Genomic DNA, 16,446 nt, shown 5'->3' on the forward strand with positions numbered 1-16,446 from the left:
AAGTGACCCTCCTACATTCCTCAACTTCGCACAGCTACAGTAGATGGCTGGTGGGACCTTCTGCCTTTCTTCTGGAAATGTGAGGAAGCAACACTGAGAGTCAGAACCGCTGCTGTTGTAAGTCAGTGCACATGGCCTACTGCAGGACTGAAAACTGCCCCGGCACCACATCTCTCCAAAGCCACCCCAGCACGCAGCAGGAAGGTTTTTGCGGAAGGCGGACAGGAAACAAAAAACATCTCAGCCCTGGAGCTGATGTTCTTCATGCAGAAAGCAGCCGCTGCAAATACTGAAAGCATGCAAATATGTAAAACAAACACAATAAGGAAACATAGACACGGCTCTTTCAGACGTGGTCAATATACTTTATAAAGATTAAAATAATTGCAAGTTCCAACATTCCTGCGTTTCGGAATACGTAACCCAATGCAAAACTAGGTTTTGTGAGCAGCTTTGGAAACAGCAGTGTTGGAGGGACGAAAACAGGTTGATCTGAGGTCCTGGACCTGCTTTGGCCCTGCTTATTCAATAGCCTATTGTAAGCGCTGTGTTTACAAAGGGCCGAGCCCTTCCTTCCTGTCAGGAGTGAACTTGCGGGAGGCGTGGCACCCAGATGGCGCTGTGATGACTGCGTGCCAGGGGCGTGCGCACTGCCTCGGTTGGAAAGCGTGCTTTATACTGGCACTGGCATACAGTACACTTCACCTGCGGTCAGACAGGCCAGTCGCCAAAGCCCAGTGCTCAAATACACAGTACAGAAACGAATTGGCTCAGGGCTCTCTCAATGAGCGGGCTCTCTACTGTAGAAACATGAGAGGCGGGCCAGCTCCTTTAATATGAGCTATGAACTGATAAAAGACACCAGACAGAAAAACAGGCCCACAGTGGACCTGATTGAACAGGTTGTGATTATATCTCTTAAAGGGCTTTGGATGAAGTGTTGGATATGCTATATTTGTTGCCATATTACCAAAAAAAGACCTGAACAGCTTGGCAAGATGGTGTTCCATGCCATCATGAGACTACACCTGAGAGCATGTCTATTACACTGTATCCGGTTTCCTCATCTCAGTTTACTGTACAGAATGGAGATTAACACATAATGCCTGGCCTCTTTATTTCTCTTGAAAATATGTTATGAGAGCTCAGTGCAGCCTTCTAACCACCTTGTAAAATCAGAGCAGATAGTGTATGAAGCAGGGATAAGGCAGAAAGATGTTTATTCCAAAACCTGTCCTTGGATTCATGTGAATGTAAAATCCAAGACGTTTGTAACAGAGAAGAGCAATTCGGAGCTTTTTTTTCCCACCGCTTTCTGTGAATGAGCAGCTCTTACAATAGTTGTAAAACAAAAATCTGGTTTTCTCATCAGGTCTTTTCATCAGGAAACCACAAGCGGCCCGAGTGAACTGGATCAAGGGGCCAAACACACAGCGTGTAAGCCAGCGCTCCATAATTCCTGGCAGGAACGTCGGCCGTGGTTTTGCATGCCCATATCAATATTGAGCGCTTCTCCCACTCTGATCCCATTACAACAAGAGCAAAAACCAACAGAATAATTCAAAGTCGCGCCTCATTAACAGATCAGAAAAAAATGGAATATGTGTCGTGATTCATGGACTTTTATTTCTATCAAAGCAATCTATTAACCACAGCTGTTCAACCTGAATCAAGAAAATCACATCTGGCAAGGTGGGGCAAATCATCCATTAACCTGTCAAAACTCAGGATTCATTCAGGTGCAAACCCTCCCCAGAGGAAATCGTGTTCATGCTTTTGGAGTGATCACTGGTTTCTGCAAGAGGCAACAGACAAGTCAGAAAGAGTGAAATGCTGCTAATCCTGTACATGGAGAAACATTAATTTTACAGGCTTTGCTGCAGTGACACGTCGGATTTTGCGCGGAGGTGTTACTGTTTACTTTAGATCTACATTTATTTAGAGAACAGCGCCACCTGGTGACTGCATGTAGTATCGTCTTTTGCTCTCAAATTATTTGAGAACTACGGCGCAGCCCAGACTGGGGGATGGTGAACGTAAAACCCCTGTGTCAGTCAGGGAAGAAACCAGGAAGAAAGAGGACTGCAGTAAGCAGGAAAGCAAACAGTGCAAAATCAACTTTCTCAGAACCTGGAGGGCTAAGCTCTCTTCTGAGTTTGCTTTTGCAAACTCTTTTGTTCGAGCATTCCCAGGTGAACAAACTACACTCAGCTCATGTGAGACAACCGGAAAGTCAAGGCGCCCGGCCTGAGATCAGTGCACGATTGTTTTTGTTTAATCTTCTTAAGCATACCAATATTGATTGGCGAACGAACGCGAGAACAGGCTTGAAATCAAACACCCCAGGGAACCGGGCAAAGAAAAAAAAAACCACTGGCCATTCAGAGGATTGATGACCATTGCCACTTCTGAATGAATCCTTCGAGCAAGGCCTTTCTTCCCCTTTGTGGAGTCGTTCGGCTTTACCAGGCTCTAGAATGAAAGAGTTGAGTGCGTAGGCCCGCCCACTAGGACTCCCCTCTTAGCTGGAACACTCCTTTCCAGATGCCGGGTGATAAACTGCATGGGAAGGGGGTGGGAGTGCTCACGTGCATGGCAGTGAAGGTAAATAATATTATATATGGCAATACATGTTTATAGAACTGCCCACGGTCATAAAAAGACAGATGGTTGTACGGAGTCTATGCAGACAGAAGCTTTATCGTCTAAAAGGATTGACTCCAGACCCTAGAAACAGTAATAAAATACCCCAAAGTAGTAGGGGCGCCTGGACCTGTTCTCACTCATTTCTACATAAACTGACTCCCTCATAGCCCAGGTATTCCTAACCCCAATCCTTCTCAAATGGAGGAGGGCATGAACTCTATCCGGAACCCAACTCCAAACCTTAACTTAAGCTAGACACGGGAGGTATACACATCTCAATCGGTCTAAACTGGAGTGAAACAGGACGGGCAGGACCAAGAGTAAGAATTAGAGAAACCACTGAGGGGGAGAACAACAGGTTACTCCAGCTCAGTTGTCACTAGGTATTTTTCCCAACACCGCAGTAAACAGGTAAGGAAACTTCAAGCACACTTGGATGGAGGGGATTCGTTCTCTTCATAATCTGAATATTTGTGAGCTCCCACATATTGCTACTTTGCAATACTTTGTATAATTCTGCCGAGGCTGAAAGGACAGGTGGATCTAGCATAAGGTCTTTCCAAACCACAACCGAATGTCTAGAAACGGGTGCTACAAACAATGATCTATATCAAGGACACTGTACTAACGGATGAATGTAATAGCCTGACAGAAAGATGGGGCTTGTCGCTCCTTCCCTTAAGACCTCCTTTAGAGGAAAAAAGAAAAAAACAGAAGCTATGTTTTATTCTGAGCTCAACTGGCATGTTTTTGAAATTAAAAGCCAAAGGGGGTCTACTCTGGTCCCAGTCCTGCAGGTTCTGTGGTCCATCCTTAAATCGTCAATTTCTTAGCACTGAGGAGAGTGCTACTTTGATCACGTGAAGCACATTGGTTTTGTCAAGACGTTTAGAGAATGTGTGAAATGTGTGAAATGGACTCTAAGTTAGATCTCTAGGACCCTGCTTTTCCATTCCTGACTTAACTGAACCAATTCATTTCCCACATTGATAAAAAAGTCACCTCCAAGATTTTACAAATTGCTGATTTAAGGGTGATCTGCAGTATGAAAGCCTTCTGGACTGTGGCTGTCCAGGGAAAGATGTTGGTCACCTCTATCACCTGGGGATCAGCGATCATGGTTCCGTAACTGGACCAGACTTAAAGTGGCTTCTGATTGTCCCACAGACTGCAAGCCCCTGCTCCACATCAGCACGGCCGAAAGCTCCCAACTCTGGCGCTGACCAGCACCTGCAGACCACATGGGCACAGGATGGACAGCAGCATCAAAGCTGCAGCGGAAGGCCGGGCAGCGGTCAGCTGAGAGACGCCGTAAATCTCTGGGAACCAGAAATGGGTAGCATTCATCTGCAGAGCGGTCTTTAGACTCCCCTGAGTCCTTTCATCTTGAAGCCGCCAAAGACAGGTTTTTCTTAGCTGAGTTTCTTTCGTGTGGAACCGCCTCCCCACTCCCGATCCTCATCAGGCTCCAAAGCAGCTCTGTTTTCCTCTCATTCCTCAGGTTTAAACCAGGTTTTGATTCTGGTTCTCGCGCCTTCTCCACCTCAATTTCAAGAAAACCTCACAGCATGTAATGAAATTAAATGGCGCTCTCCCGGGAATTGATCAAATTCTCGTTTTAGGATTTTTTGATTGAGGATTCATAATTTCAGACTGGTTTCTGGAACTGAAATTAGGAAGCCTCAATATGCAGATGGAAAAAAGCAGCTATCATCAGGACTGTGCAAGCGTAAGAAGACTGTTATGGCAACGTCACTTCCCAGGATTCCAAGTAGTGCTCAGACTCATTGAGGCGAGGGCACAGCAAGTGGCTCTGACGCCTGTCTGGAGTGTGTGGGTTGGGTGCCTGCAGGTGTCCAACATGCCAGGTCACATCCAGAGTCTAACCACAAACACTACAACCGGAACCACCGCAAATCTTCGGACTTCAGACACAAAGAATATTATCAGCATAAGCCTGGCCGTACAGTGTGCCCAGATTGCATGACCACATAGAATTACACCAGCAAGACGAACACTGCCATGAAACGATTACGCAGTGAGGAGCTCAGCTAGTGGCACAGTACGAATAAAGCATTGTAATAATTCTCAATAGCTACCTTGTAGATGTTTTCAAGTAAAATATTGAGTTACATTCCTGTGTTGTCTGTCATGTTTTGTATATTAATTACGTACTCAAAAAATAAAACATCAGACCACACTGATTCATTTCCTTCAGTTAGGATAAAATCTCCAGTATAGAGCCTGACTGAATTATCAAGCTTAATAATTCTTCATTATTTCATTCTTAAGCAAACTAAATAATATCATTAACTGTGAGCAGGGTTTGGTCTGCCCTGCTTGGGTGCTAGGAATGGTGCCTGGCGTCCAATATGACATCCAGCCTGCTCATTTTAATTTGGTGAGACTCTGCAATAAGACAGCTGAGCGGGACTCACGTTAGAGGCTGCCAGTGCACCACGCGCTGTTTCCTGGAGCTCTGGGGTGGCTGGCTGGATTTGGGCTGGGCGCCTGTGCTGGCCTGCTCGGCGATGGGAGAAGAGGTCATGCTGGGGATTCTGGGAAGGGTAGTGGCGGAGGCCCCGTCTGCTGCTGGAGTCGGGGTTCTCTGATGGTCGCGGGGTTGTTCACACCTGGGGCCCTCGAACCCGGCTCTACAAAGGCACACCTGGGGGCGCTTGCAGATCCCACCATTGGCGCAGCGGGGGGAACACCGAGCTACATGGGAAAGAAATCAGAGAGGGTCACTGACCAGAAAAATGAAAGACATTTGCAGAAAACACATGTGAACAATCCATTTAAAGCTCTCTAAAAAGAGGGTTCTACTTTACTCTACTAAACATTGTAAGAGTAGGAGTGCCAGAAGGCAAAGAACTGCAGTTTTGAAACACACAGAAAAGCATTTTTTTAATCTGGTATCAAGTCCCCTCATAATCTTCTCTTTTCAAGACTATAAATCCATCTAGTTGCTTTTCTCAGGACTATTCCAGCGCAGCAGTATCTTCTTTGAAGAGTGGTTAACAAACCTGGACACAATATTCTAAACGAGGCCTTACTAGTGCAATAGACAACTTTAACGTCCAATTTAGTACTTGAGCACTTGTATTTTAAGCCACTGTTTTAAGGTGACGTGGGAACTGGAGTGGTATTCCTGCCATGTCTTAAAGAGTAGGAAGTTATATCACTCTGCAAGTCACAGCCAGCAGCCCACTGAAGCTCCGCAGGTGTGAGCCTGGACAGTACCTGGATGGGAGACCTCCTGGGAAAGCTGAGGCTGCTTCTGGAAGAGGTGTTAGAGAGACTGGTAGGAGGCGCTCACCCTGTGGTCAGTGTTGTATCTAATGCCCCAGTATAGTGATGGGGACACTATACTACAAAAAAGGCACTGTCCTTCACGTGAGACACAAAACTGAAGTCCTGACTTGTCATTATCTTGACCCTTGATCAATCATAGCCTCCTAATAATCCCCATCTCTGAACTGGCTCCATCACTGTTCTCCTCCAACTGAGAGCTGGTGTGTGGGGAGAGTACTGGCACACTATGGCTGCTGTCACATCCCCCAGGTGGGGCTGCACACTGGTGTTGGTGGAGGAGAGTCCCCATTACCTGTAAAGCGCTATGTGAAGTGTCCAGAAAAGCGCTATACAAGAGTATTTTATAGGAATTCTCTGCCAAGCCACTCAATCATGGGTGAGAAACTCTCAAGACACAGGAATAGAACATCATGTGTGTCCCAGTCTGGGATACAACAACACAGTAGGTTCCCGCACACTTCCACTTCAGTTTTCCAGCCTCGCTCTTGCCCGCATGAATTCCGTGTCTTTGTGCGCTTGTGGAGTGCCAGGAGGTCAATGCCAACAGCCCAGTTGGCGCAGACAACAGTGCGTTACCCACACCAGAGGATTACCATCAATCTTTGGACCCCCCGGGGTGAATATAAACAGCGGCGATTCAAAACTATGCCTTTTGATGCAGGACCCTCCCCAGCCCTTCTGTAAAGATGCTTGCTTGCACGAGTTTATGACCTTCCCCTTCAGGAAGAAAGCTCCAGGCACGGTACATTTGCATGGCTTTGCACGGGCCTTTATACTACAGACGCAGATGAAATGCTTCCTCGCAATCCCTTCTTTCTTTCGGAAAAAAAAAAGATTTAACCCCAAGTGTTAGATCGTGTTGATTCACAGATTTTTTTTAACCTGGCAGTGTTTATGTTGAACTAAAATCCACATTGAGGGAAATTAATATTTACAAATACGTGGCCCAGGAAACAGAACTTCATCCCAAAATAAAACATAGAAGAATAATATGATTGCCTTGCATTTATTTAAATATATCTACATTGATATCAACCCAGATACCCAACTTAACTGAACTGCGTATAACACATACGGTAAGCATTTAATACAAGTTAAAGTTTTTTTCCATGCTGAAAACACAAGAAAGAAAACAGAACGTTTCGGCCATGGAGCCTTCTTCGGGCGTACACAGACGATTCGGGAGGTACCTTACGGGACGCAAATCCTCAGACACAGGGATTACACAGGTATAAGTAATACAGCCGACTGATCCGGCGTTTGGAATGTTAAACTGAACACTTGGAAGCTCCGGCTCTCTCTCGCTCTCCCGCTGGAACAGGCCCTGCAGGACTTCCACCTCCGCGTGACCGACGGCCGTAGTGTTTTTAGAAGGGCTCTGCTTTCCTTCAAGCTTTAAACAAGATCAGACCCTCGTCAAGAAGATTTCAAAACAGGAGACACTGCAACGGGTTGGCCTCACTTGCATTTGTCTCCAATACAGATCTGATGGCTCCTGGCGCTAAGCGAATGGAAAGACCCCAAATCCCGGGTTGGGCAGAGCAGAGCGACACTCGGCACACATACTGGCGCAGAAACATGGGGCCTTTGTACCCTCACAGCAGACGATCCCGCGAAACCATCCTGCACGATACATCAAGGTTTCGACAAAGTAAAATACCGATTTCACTTGAACATCCCAGAAGGGCAATTGGATTGTGTCAAGGCTGGGATAGTGCAGCTGAAGGAATACACAGTTCCAACGCAAAATACGGCTGGGAAAGGTATTGTCAATTTGTTTCCTACATCTGGATTCATTACAACTCCAGCTAAAACACACAGCTGGCTGTCCACTCATTTTGAAGAGTCACAGAGCCTCCCTATACAGAAAGAAAAGAGGCTGGACTAAATGCACATGGCTGACACTGAGAACTCAGCACGGATACATAAACTAACTGCGGACAAGAGGGACAACATGCTATTTCCATTCTACAATACCCCTGGCTGGTGGGTTTGTTCATGCTCCTCACTATTGACCTATACAGTACATATGACCTGGAAGTGATGTTTGATCAGCCCTAAACGTCATGTCTTCTGGGAGGTGGGAAAATTCAGGAACACCTGGCAAAAACCCATGTGAATCTGAGGATGTAAACGCTATACAGAAAGGCCCCTACTTGCAACCAGGACACCGGACTTGTGAGGCCAGAGTGCTAACCACTATACCACTGTGCACCCATCGCTAACTAAGCCTCCCATTACCAAAGCCTTTCATTTACTGTGACACAGCAACAGCAATTAATTGCATTTGGTTTTTATTGTGCTTTTGATGTGTACAGTTATGCATTTCAGCTGCATGACTGTTTCCTTCTCAGTCTTTCCTGTATTGTTTTTAGGATGGATTTAAATTGTACTATTGTATCTTCTCACCTGTATTGTGCTTCCTATTTATTTACACTGACGAACTGTATTCCTGCTTTGCTTGCCTGTCAGATCTACTTTAAACAGAGACAAAATTCCAGATAAATCTCCATCAAATGAAGAGCCACAACATATATACTGTACAAGGCGCTGTTTCTTCACCACCTGTGCAAGGACATTGGCATTAGCTAAGCAATCCAAAATCAAACACAGCAGAAGGCACAACCAGGGCAGCACAACTGAACTCTGGCATCATGCAGGGCCTGATGCATATGCTTCAGCAGAAGGCTGATACTGCACAGATGTGAAGGTGTTGCGGAAAAAAAGTGTCTGGTTTCAGTACGTTTGGGAGAGCAGTTTATAAGAATTTTGGGGCCTGTGTTTATGAAAGACGAAACAAAGTTTATTCAGTGAAGTGTCAGCATATTCTGTGCTCTGCCCTTGTTTGAACCCTACGTGACACGCGCTTTTCTGCTCCCCCTGTAAAAAATTACAATACAACATGCTAGCGTGGTAGTTTCCAGGCCTCTCTCTGCAGGTGATGGCAGACACTGCCAAAATTATTTTTTTCTCCCCTCCATCTTTCCCTTTTCTGTTTAGCCACTCATCCGCACCATTCAACTGGAATTTTCCATTCCCACTTCTCGAATCTGTCCAATGTATTGTCTTGCGCAATCAAACAGCATCACGTATGTCCAGGCCCAGCACCACCTCTCCTCCTGGCAGAGAGCTGTACTAACGGCGTGCACGCAGCCTACACGTCTGGTAAATGAATGCAGCGTGACGTCCTGTTCAACACAGTCACATATCAACTTCAATGCTGAAAGATTAGAATGACCACCCATGAAAAGAGTGGGGAATCTCCAGCATGTTTCCCAACAGGCTATTCCACAACCACGATGCCTTCTGGTCAGGGCGTCACACAAGGCCATGCCTTGACATGGATGCCTACAGGACGTGCTTGTTCTTTTTCTTTGTTCGGCCTGAGCCATCGTCCATCCCGGCTTCCTAGGAAAGCCGGAGCCTGTCCCAGAAGCTTACAAGGCAGGACCTTCGGAGAGCTGTGCCACCCTGCTACAGTCCCACGACATTCGTGTCCAGGCCACTCTTGCTACTGAGCGGTGCTCAGGGCTTCGGGAAAAGGTACTGCCCCGCTGAAATCACGGAGCATTATTGGCCTGCAGAAATACCGATAAGATTCTGGGGTCCGTCTTTTGAGGGATGACGCATTCGGTGGGAAACTGCAGACGTAACTTCGTGCAGCAGCAGACTGTTCACGTGAGCTCTTGTAAAAACAAGGGGCTGACATCCTCCTGTGACGACAATACTAACAAGTGCAACACTCGCAGAACCCACCTCTTCCTTACCAACCATTAAACACACCGCTCGTCCGCCCTGCTGCCTAGACTGTTATAACTCTCTGTTAGCCATGTCCTCGACCTTATCCAGAATTCCACAGCTCGACTTGTCCTTTCCCTTCCTCCCTCCACTGTCTCCCTTCTACCCCTCTCGTCCTGTCCGCTCCTCCGTTCTCCCAGTTCCCGAGCCCGTCCCTTCTCCACTCCCCGGAATGGACCGCCCACGGACACAAGACGCCCTGCAGGGCGCTCGGCACCTGCTCAAGACTCATCGGTTCAGACAGCTCCTGCGGTGCGTCAGCTCTCAGCTACATCCTTCAATAACTCTTCCACTGTGCTGCACTCAAGCTTTTAATCCCCACTCTGGTAATTGAGCTTGCTAAGTGCACTTACTCACTGTAGACAGGGAATACATACAGTACCTAGGGGCGTTTACATTCCTGCTCAGCGGCCACACTTGCAGTTCCCACTTTTCACTCCTTCCTTTGCTCTTCCGGTTTGCATGCACCTTAGCCATGTTAATTATTAAATTTTACTGTCCCAACATGAGCGATCCTTGTATTGCTGCTGGAAGTTGTATTGCAACTAAGGTTGCTGCTGGAAGAGGTGTTAGTGGGGCCAGCAGGGGGCGCTCACCCTGCGGTCCATGTGGGACCTAATGCCCCAGTATAGTGACGGGGACACTATACTGTAAACAGGCGCCGTCCTTCGGTTGAGACGTAAAACCGAGGTCCTGACTCTCTGTGGTCATTAAAAATCCCAGGGCGCTTCTCGAAAAGAGTAGGGGTGTAACCGCGTGTCCTGGCCAAATTTCCCATTGGCCCTTACCAATCATGGCCTCCTAATACTCCCCCTCTATGAATTGGCTACATTACTCTGCTCTCCTCCCCACTGAGAGCTGATGTGTGGTGAGCGTTCTGGCGCACTATGGCTGCCGTCGCATCATCCAGGTGGATGCTGCACATTGGTGGTGGTGGAGGGGAGTGTCCAGAAAAGCGCTATATAAGTGTAAGCAATTATTATTATTATTATTATTGACACTTCATGTTGAATATCTACAGAAATCTGCCAATCAGGCTAGATGAAGGCATCTGGTCAACAAATAAAAAGAGGTGCCAGTTTTCAGATGGCTCTATGATGGAGACATCTAGTGGAAGGAGAAAGCTAGTGCTGGAGGGACAAGACGCGCTGTAAAACCTTTCTGCTGTCAGTGGATTGCAATGGCTCAGAGGCTTGAGAAAATAGTAAGCATATCGTACGTAAACAGATTATGTGTATACATTTAAAAAGATCAAAATATGTTGTCACTTGAGACTTTAGTCGAGTTTACCCATTTTTAAGATGTTTTTAAAACTTGGATGGCGATCATGCAAAATCAAATTGTCCAATTTAAAAGGCATTTTTATTATTTCTTTTAGAGAACAAAACAAAAAACGTTTACATATAACCCACCATTATTCAGCCTTACTTCACAGACAAAAATTATCTATTCCTGTTTGTTCCCCAAGTATTTTATAATTATATAATTTTTAAACAAAACTATATACATTCAAAAGAAGGAAGATGTATACATTTATGAATATGAAAAGGGAGGAGATCAGTTATTTTGTATCTCAACAAAATCCCAAGGTTTAATGTACTGAACCCATCTAGACCAATATTTGACAAATTGTTTCATTTGTAATTTTAATTTGTAATTGTAATTTGTAATGGAAAATGTTATTTTTTCCATTATATGTATTTCTTTTATTAATTCAATCCAATCATTCACTGTTGGGAAATCTGGGAGAAGCCACTTTCTTGTTACAGCTTTCTTCCCTGCTGATATAAGGATTCCAAGCAAATATTCGTCAGATCCTCTCCAATCAAAATCCAGTTTGCCAAAATATAAAGCCTCAAATGTAAAGGGTACATTCCTTTCAAATATAGTTTCCAGGGCCTCATGTAACTCCTTCCAGAAAAGCCTTATGAATGAAAAATCGAACAATGTTTTTCCAGCAAAACTCTCTCCATAAATGCGAGTTAGTACATCTCCGTTGAAATTCACAAATTTTAAGCCACTCTTCATTCGAAATTCTATTAAAAGGCATTTTTAAAGAAAGTAAATTGAAATCCTAATTCATGGTTATCATGTATAACCATGACATTATAATGGTTGGGTAATAACCGTCATTACTGCAGGGTAATGAACCTGTTAATAACCTGTTTATGAACCTGTTAAAGGGGTAATATCCCTGTTATTACTGCAGATTAATCTGATTTCTATTGGGTTCTCCTGAAAGATGATGCTGGATATTGTTTCTAACCGTACAGCCTTTTCACCGCAACCTTTCAGCTTTTGAGTTTTTGCACTGTGATTAAAAAGCAAAACCAGAAATGAACCTAGGTGAGAGGAACTGATTCGTTTTTTCCAGGTTTATTCCTATACGTGCAAACATTCTGCCAGTGAAGGCCTCAGATTTGCTCTGAGCGAACACAGAAAAAACAGTTGCAGGACTGTAAATCTTAAGGACTGGAACTGGCTACAGAATAGCAGTAGAATTTAAATCATAAAATAAACGTCCAGATGGATTTTCAAGTGACCTGTCAGCTGCACACACAAACCTTCTCATTCACACGTTAGAAGCAGCCAGAGTTTCTCTTCAACATAAATAATCTGACTTCTAAGAGTCTAGTACTTATTTATTATCTTAGAGAACTGCAGAATAAACACCTGATATTCACCAAGCGTGGGTTTGGAAGAAAATCACAAAGATGTCCAAGTCAGAAGACACATTAAAAACGTCTTCTGCACCCATCTTTAATTTTTTTTTTTAAAGAACAAAATTGTTTCATTTGTCATTAAGGAGTCTTAATTCAGTGCTAGCAAAGTTTTTCAAGAAGCTTGAAGCAACATTTTTTGTGGGAATAAAAAAAAGTATAAAAGTAACAGAACAGATTAGTTTAAGGCTGTTGTTAAAACTGAAATGAAGCCAGTACCATAGGAAAGGGAAAACACGGCATTTTGTGTTGAATTTCGTACTTGAGCTATTGGGGACTGAATTTTACACTACCACATCTCTGGGTAATGTGGACCAAACTCTTTTGTATTTTTTATTAAAGGCTACATTCTTCTTATTATTCCCAACAAAGTTAGTAAAGGGTTGTTATCTAGGAGCTTTTCGCTGTGATTTTGTGTCTCGTCATGCGCCTACCCCACTCTGTGAGGGAAATCTCTTGTGCCAACTCCTCCCAGTGCCTGTGATACAGTCCTCTTGGCTAGGGGTGAGACCGTGCTACAAGCTGGCCCAGGTATGCAAGAGGACTAAATGCAAAGCAGACCCCATGTTTTCAGCAGGGTGAAGGAGCGGTCGGTGTTCTGGGCTTGTAACTAGAAGGTTGCGGGTTCAAATCCCAGGTGAGACACTGCTGTTGTGCCCTTGAGCAAAGTACTGCACCTGAACTGCTCCAGTAAAATACTCAGCTGTATAAACAGGTACGGGCTACAGGCTCTGAATAAATATGTTAACCAAATAAATCCGTATTAAGCTTGTGACACTCATGCAGAAGGCTAAGAAGTGTTGGGGGAAAGCTGGACGATTCCATTATGCAAAAATGAAATGCTCATTTTTAATACAGAAGGCCTCTATGGCAAATAATATCTCAACTAAAGTTACCCTTTCATTAAGGATCTGAGCTCTTCACTACATTAGAAGAGAGCTCTGTTTCTGAAAAGGATGGGTCATGAAATCGAAGAAATAAGATGTGGAGTGTGGCCCTGACCTCAGAGCAGACACAGACCTGGCTCCCATCAGCCTCTGCGGAGAAGACTGACGCTTTTACATCAGGGCCCCCCTCCTCCCCATTCACGGGGGCTTAGCGGGCCACTGAGCTCCAGGCATTTGAAGAGGGAGGCACAGGGACGGCGAGAGAAAAGTCTGAATGGAGGACTGGAAGCAGACGAAGGCCGCATACAGAGAAGCCCCCTACAATCTGACAAGCAGCTCCGGCCAGCGAGCCGGGCCCCGGCTGAGTTTTCGCTCGGGAGTCGCGAGAAGATGAGAATTCCCACAGCACTGCGAGAGGCGCGCGGGGAGAGACGCGTCAACACCGCAGAGATGCACAACCTCCTCAAGGATAAGACCTGGTCTCTCTCCAGCTCCCCCGTATCCAAAAATCCCCTTTCTGTCTCCCGCGCCCCCCCATCCCCCTGCCCAGAATTCAAAGAGTACCCCAGAGCATCTCTGGGTAAGAACACAGACAGCGCAGACAGCACTGCACTAGAAATCTGTTTGACCTTCTCACTCCTGTTAAAATACACCCTATTTAACTTCCCCCTCCCCATGATGATGGCCTATTAGAAACCTTTGGATTCAAATTTCAGTTCAAGGTTTTTCGCAAACTGCAGCATCCCATCTGGAAAGCTCGTAGATACCAGCAGCACCTCAATGGCCGTTGCAAATACAAGCAGTTTCTGATGCACTCAAGCACATTTCTAGTGAAATGGCTGTCAGTCATTGAGAATGCTTTTTCCAGTTTCTACAGGGAGCACAGCAAGGGGGCAAGGTGGGGCACAGCACCATGTCCTGGGTGTTCACGTTATGACACTGTAGGTGAATCTGGGGGCGATCTGGAGGCCAAACTCTGCTAGATGTACAACGGGTGGAAGAAGATACGGAGGAGGGGTGGGTGCCATGAACTTTCTAGACCAGTGACGCACATCATACAGCATAGCAGTCATTATATACTGGTGTCCCCTTTGCTATGGAGTCCACTATACAGCTCAGGCAATGGGAATGCACAGGTAGCGTACACGAGTTCCTGAGGGCCCAGTTCGAAGGAAGAAAGAGCACTTTTGACATATTAGCCTTCCTTTTCTTCCACCAGCAAGGGGAGGGGGGGGGTTGTATCTTTAAAGGGCATCAGCTGGTAGCCATGGACACCGCCGTGTTCGCAGCTCAAAACACAAGGCCCATGGCTTAAGCACAAATGAAAAGATACAGTATCAGCGAGGCAGGGGAACTGAAAGCTCACTTGCGCTCCTCAAACCCAGGGGAGCAAGGCAAAAGGACTTCTCAGGGGCAGCACACTCACGTTTTGTGCATTTTTTTGTCTTCGGGGCCACAGTCCATCCAGCACAGCAGGCGGCGCCACAGACGTTGGGCCTACAAGGCAGGGGGGAAAAAAAAGATGCTGTTTAAAACAGATAACAATACGCAAACGAGAACAGACAAGAGCAGCTAGAGGCCTGGCGGACATCCTGCAGCAGATATCCGACACACAAGAACCAAACTCCTGACTGCTTCCTTTCAAACAAAACTTGACATCTTTAGCTGCCAATATATAAAATTATTTAAAAAAATAAGAAAGGCCGGGAGAGGCTTTTCTAAGCTTTTTTTTAGCTACCTTGAACAAAAAAGGTGAACAAAACTAATTCAATAATTTTCCTTCACTCTGTTGTTATGACAGCATCTTAACATACTCTTTTTATCTGCTGGTAGGGTAACACTGATGCTGCACATTGTAACAGGATGGGGGAAAACAGTGAAAATAAGTAGCAAAGGCTAAATCCGATCAATCTAAACACCCTCTATCAGTTAGGGGTTGTAAAGAATCTAGCATACCTTCCACTGTGAATCGGCAGTACTCCTGTCTGGAAGACACCTCTGTGCCACAAGGCAACAGAAACAAGAAATGGATTATCCACAGTGCAACCATACTTTCTTAACAATGTAAAATAATTATGCCTCTGTTTCCTGAAATAGTGTGTCTTGACCTCTTTGTTATTGATGGTTGTTGTGTTGCACGCTGCTGCCAAACAAATATCCTCAAAGGGATCCCAGCAAAACTCAAACTGATTACCCGTGTCATTTGAATGGAGCTTAATTTGTGTGCAATTATAGTGAAGAAAAATAATATCCAATCAGAAGCACAGTTATGTCTCAGGTGAAGAACTGCAGAAACATCCCGCAGAAGTAAGTCATTTTAATTGATTTTGACGTGATGCATTTGAGAAGAACAAAACCTCAGAAATCTTTCCAAATAAATTATAACATAATTGCAAATCCAGCATCAGGTTTACTGTAAAAGTGGGTCCCCAGGAAAAGGAAACTTGTAAAAAAGGACCTGCTGAAGCCACTGATCATTTCACACTGACCAGGAAGGTAAATTTACATTCCGTTTTGCTACGCCTCCCACCACACCAGCACATGGGATGGGCCATCAGAAGGTCTCTATCCTCCACCGCACATCCCACGCATGAAGAGATCCAGCTTTCCCACACGGGTACAGGCCGGCTGCCTTTCACCTCTGGGACGGGAAAACAAAACCGGATTAAATGCCCTTGGAGAGGCCTGCTTGGGGGAGAACCTTTAATTCAGGGCTCCTGGGAGAAAAGGCAATTAACGACCCGACACGAAACTTTTGACGACGGCCCGCACTTCAAAGCAGCAGTTAGGGAGATTAACGCCAACAGACCCCCCTCCCCTGTTTGGTGGGATTTTCTAATCAGTTACACTTCCGTGGGTTTATTGTCCGGCTGCTGACAGGAGCTGGGGGCTTTCTGAGCAGCGCAGGCACGACGGAGCAGAGCGCTCTTCGGGGGAATGGAAGATGGCTCCAAGCGCTGTTTCAACGCTTCAGCACGCTGAACTGAAGGGGCTTCCTTGCGTTTTTCAAGATCAACACTGTCACTGAACAGCAGAATCGAGATCTCAACGTGTTTGAAACGTGTCTCGTCTGACGTCTG

General features: G+C 45.6%; 1 protein-coding gene across 5 annotated transcripts in view; it reads right to left on the minus strand.

Annotated features, from left to right (window-relative positions):
• Positions 1–16,446, minus strand: part of ltbp4 (latent transforming growth factor beta binding protein 4) — a 95,637-nt gene that overhangs the window by 70,759 nt on the left and 8,432 nt on the right. For all 5 annotated transcript variants that reach the window (XM_088627673.1, XM_088627672.1, XM_088627675.1 and 2 more), the window contains exons 2-3: positions 14,793–14,863; positions 5,085–5,364 (exon numbers count right to left, since the gene is read on the minus strand). In XM_088627673.1, the coding sequence (XP_088483799.1) occupies positions 5,085–5,364; positions 14,793–14,863 (351 nt within the window). The remainder of the gene's footprint in view (positions 1–5,084; positions 5,365–14,792; positions 14,864–16,446) is intronic.

The sequence above is a fragment of the Lepisosteus platostomus genome, chromosome 4, assembly GCF_059453375.1.
Source record: "Lepisosteus platostomus isolate fLepPlt1 chromosome 4, fLepPlt1.hap1, whole genome shotgun sequence".
NCBI classification, from domain to species: Eukaryota; Metazoa; Chordata; class Actinopteri; order Semionotiformes; family Lepisosteidae; genus Lepisosteus; species Lepisosteus platostomus.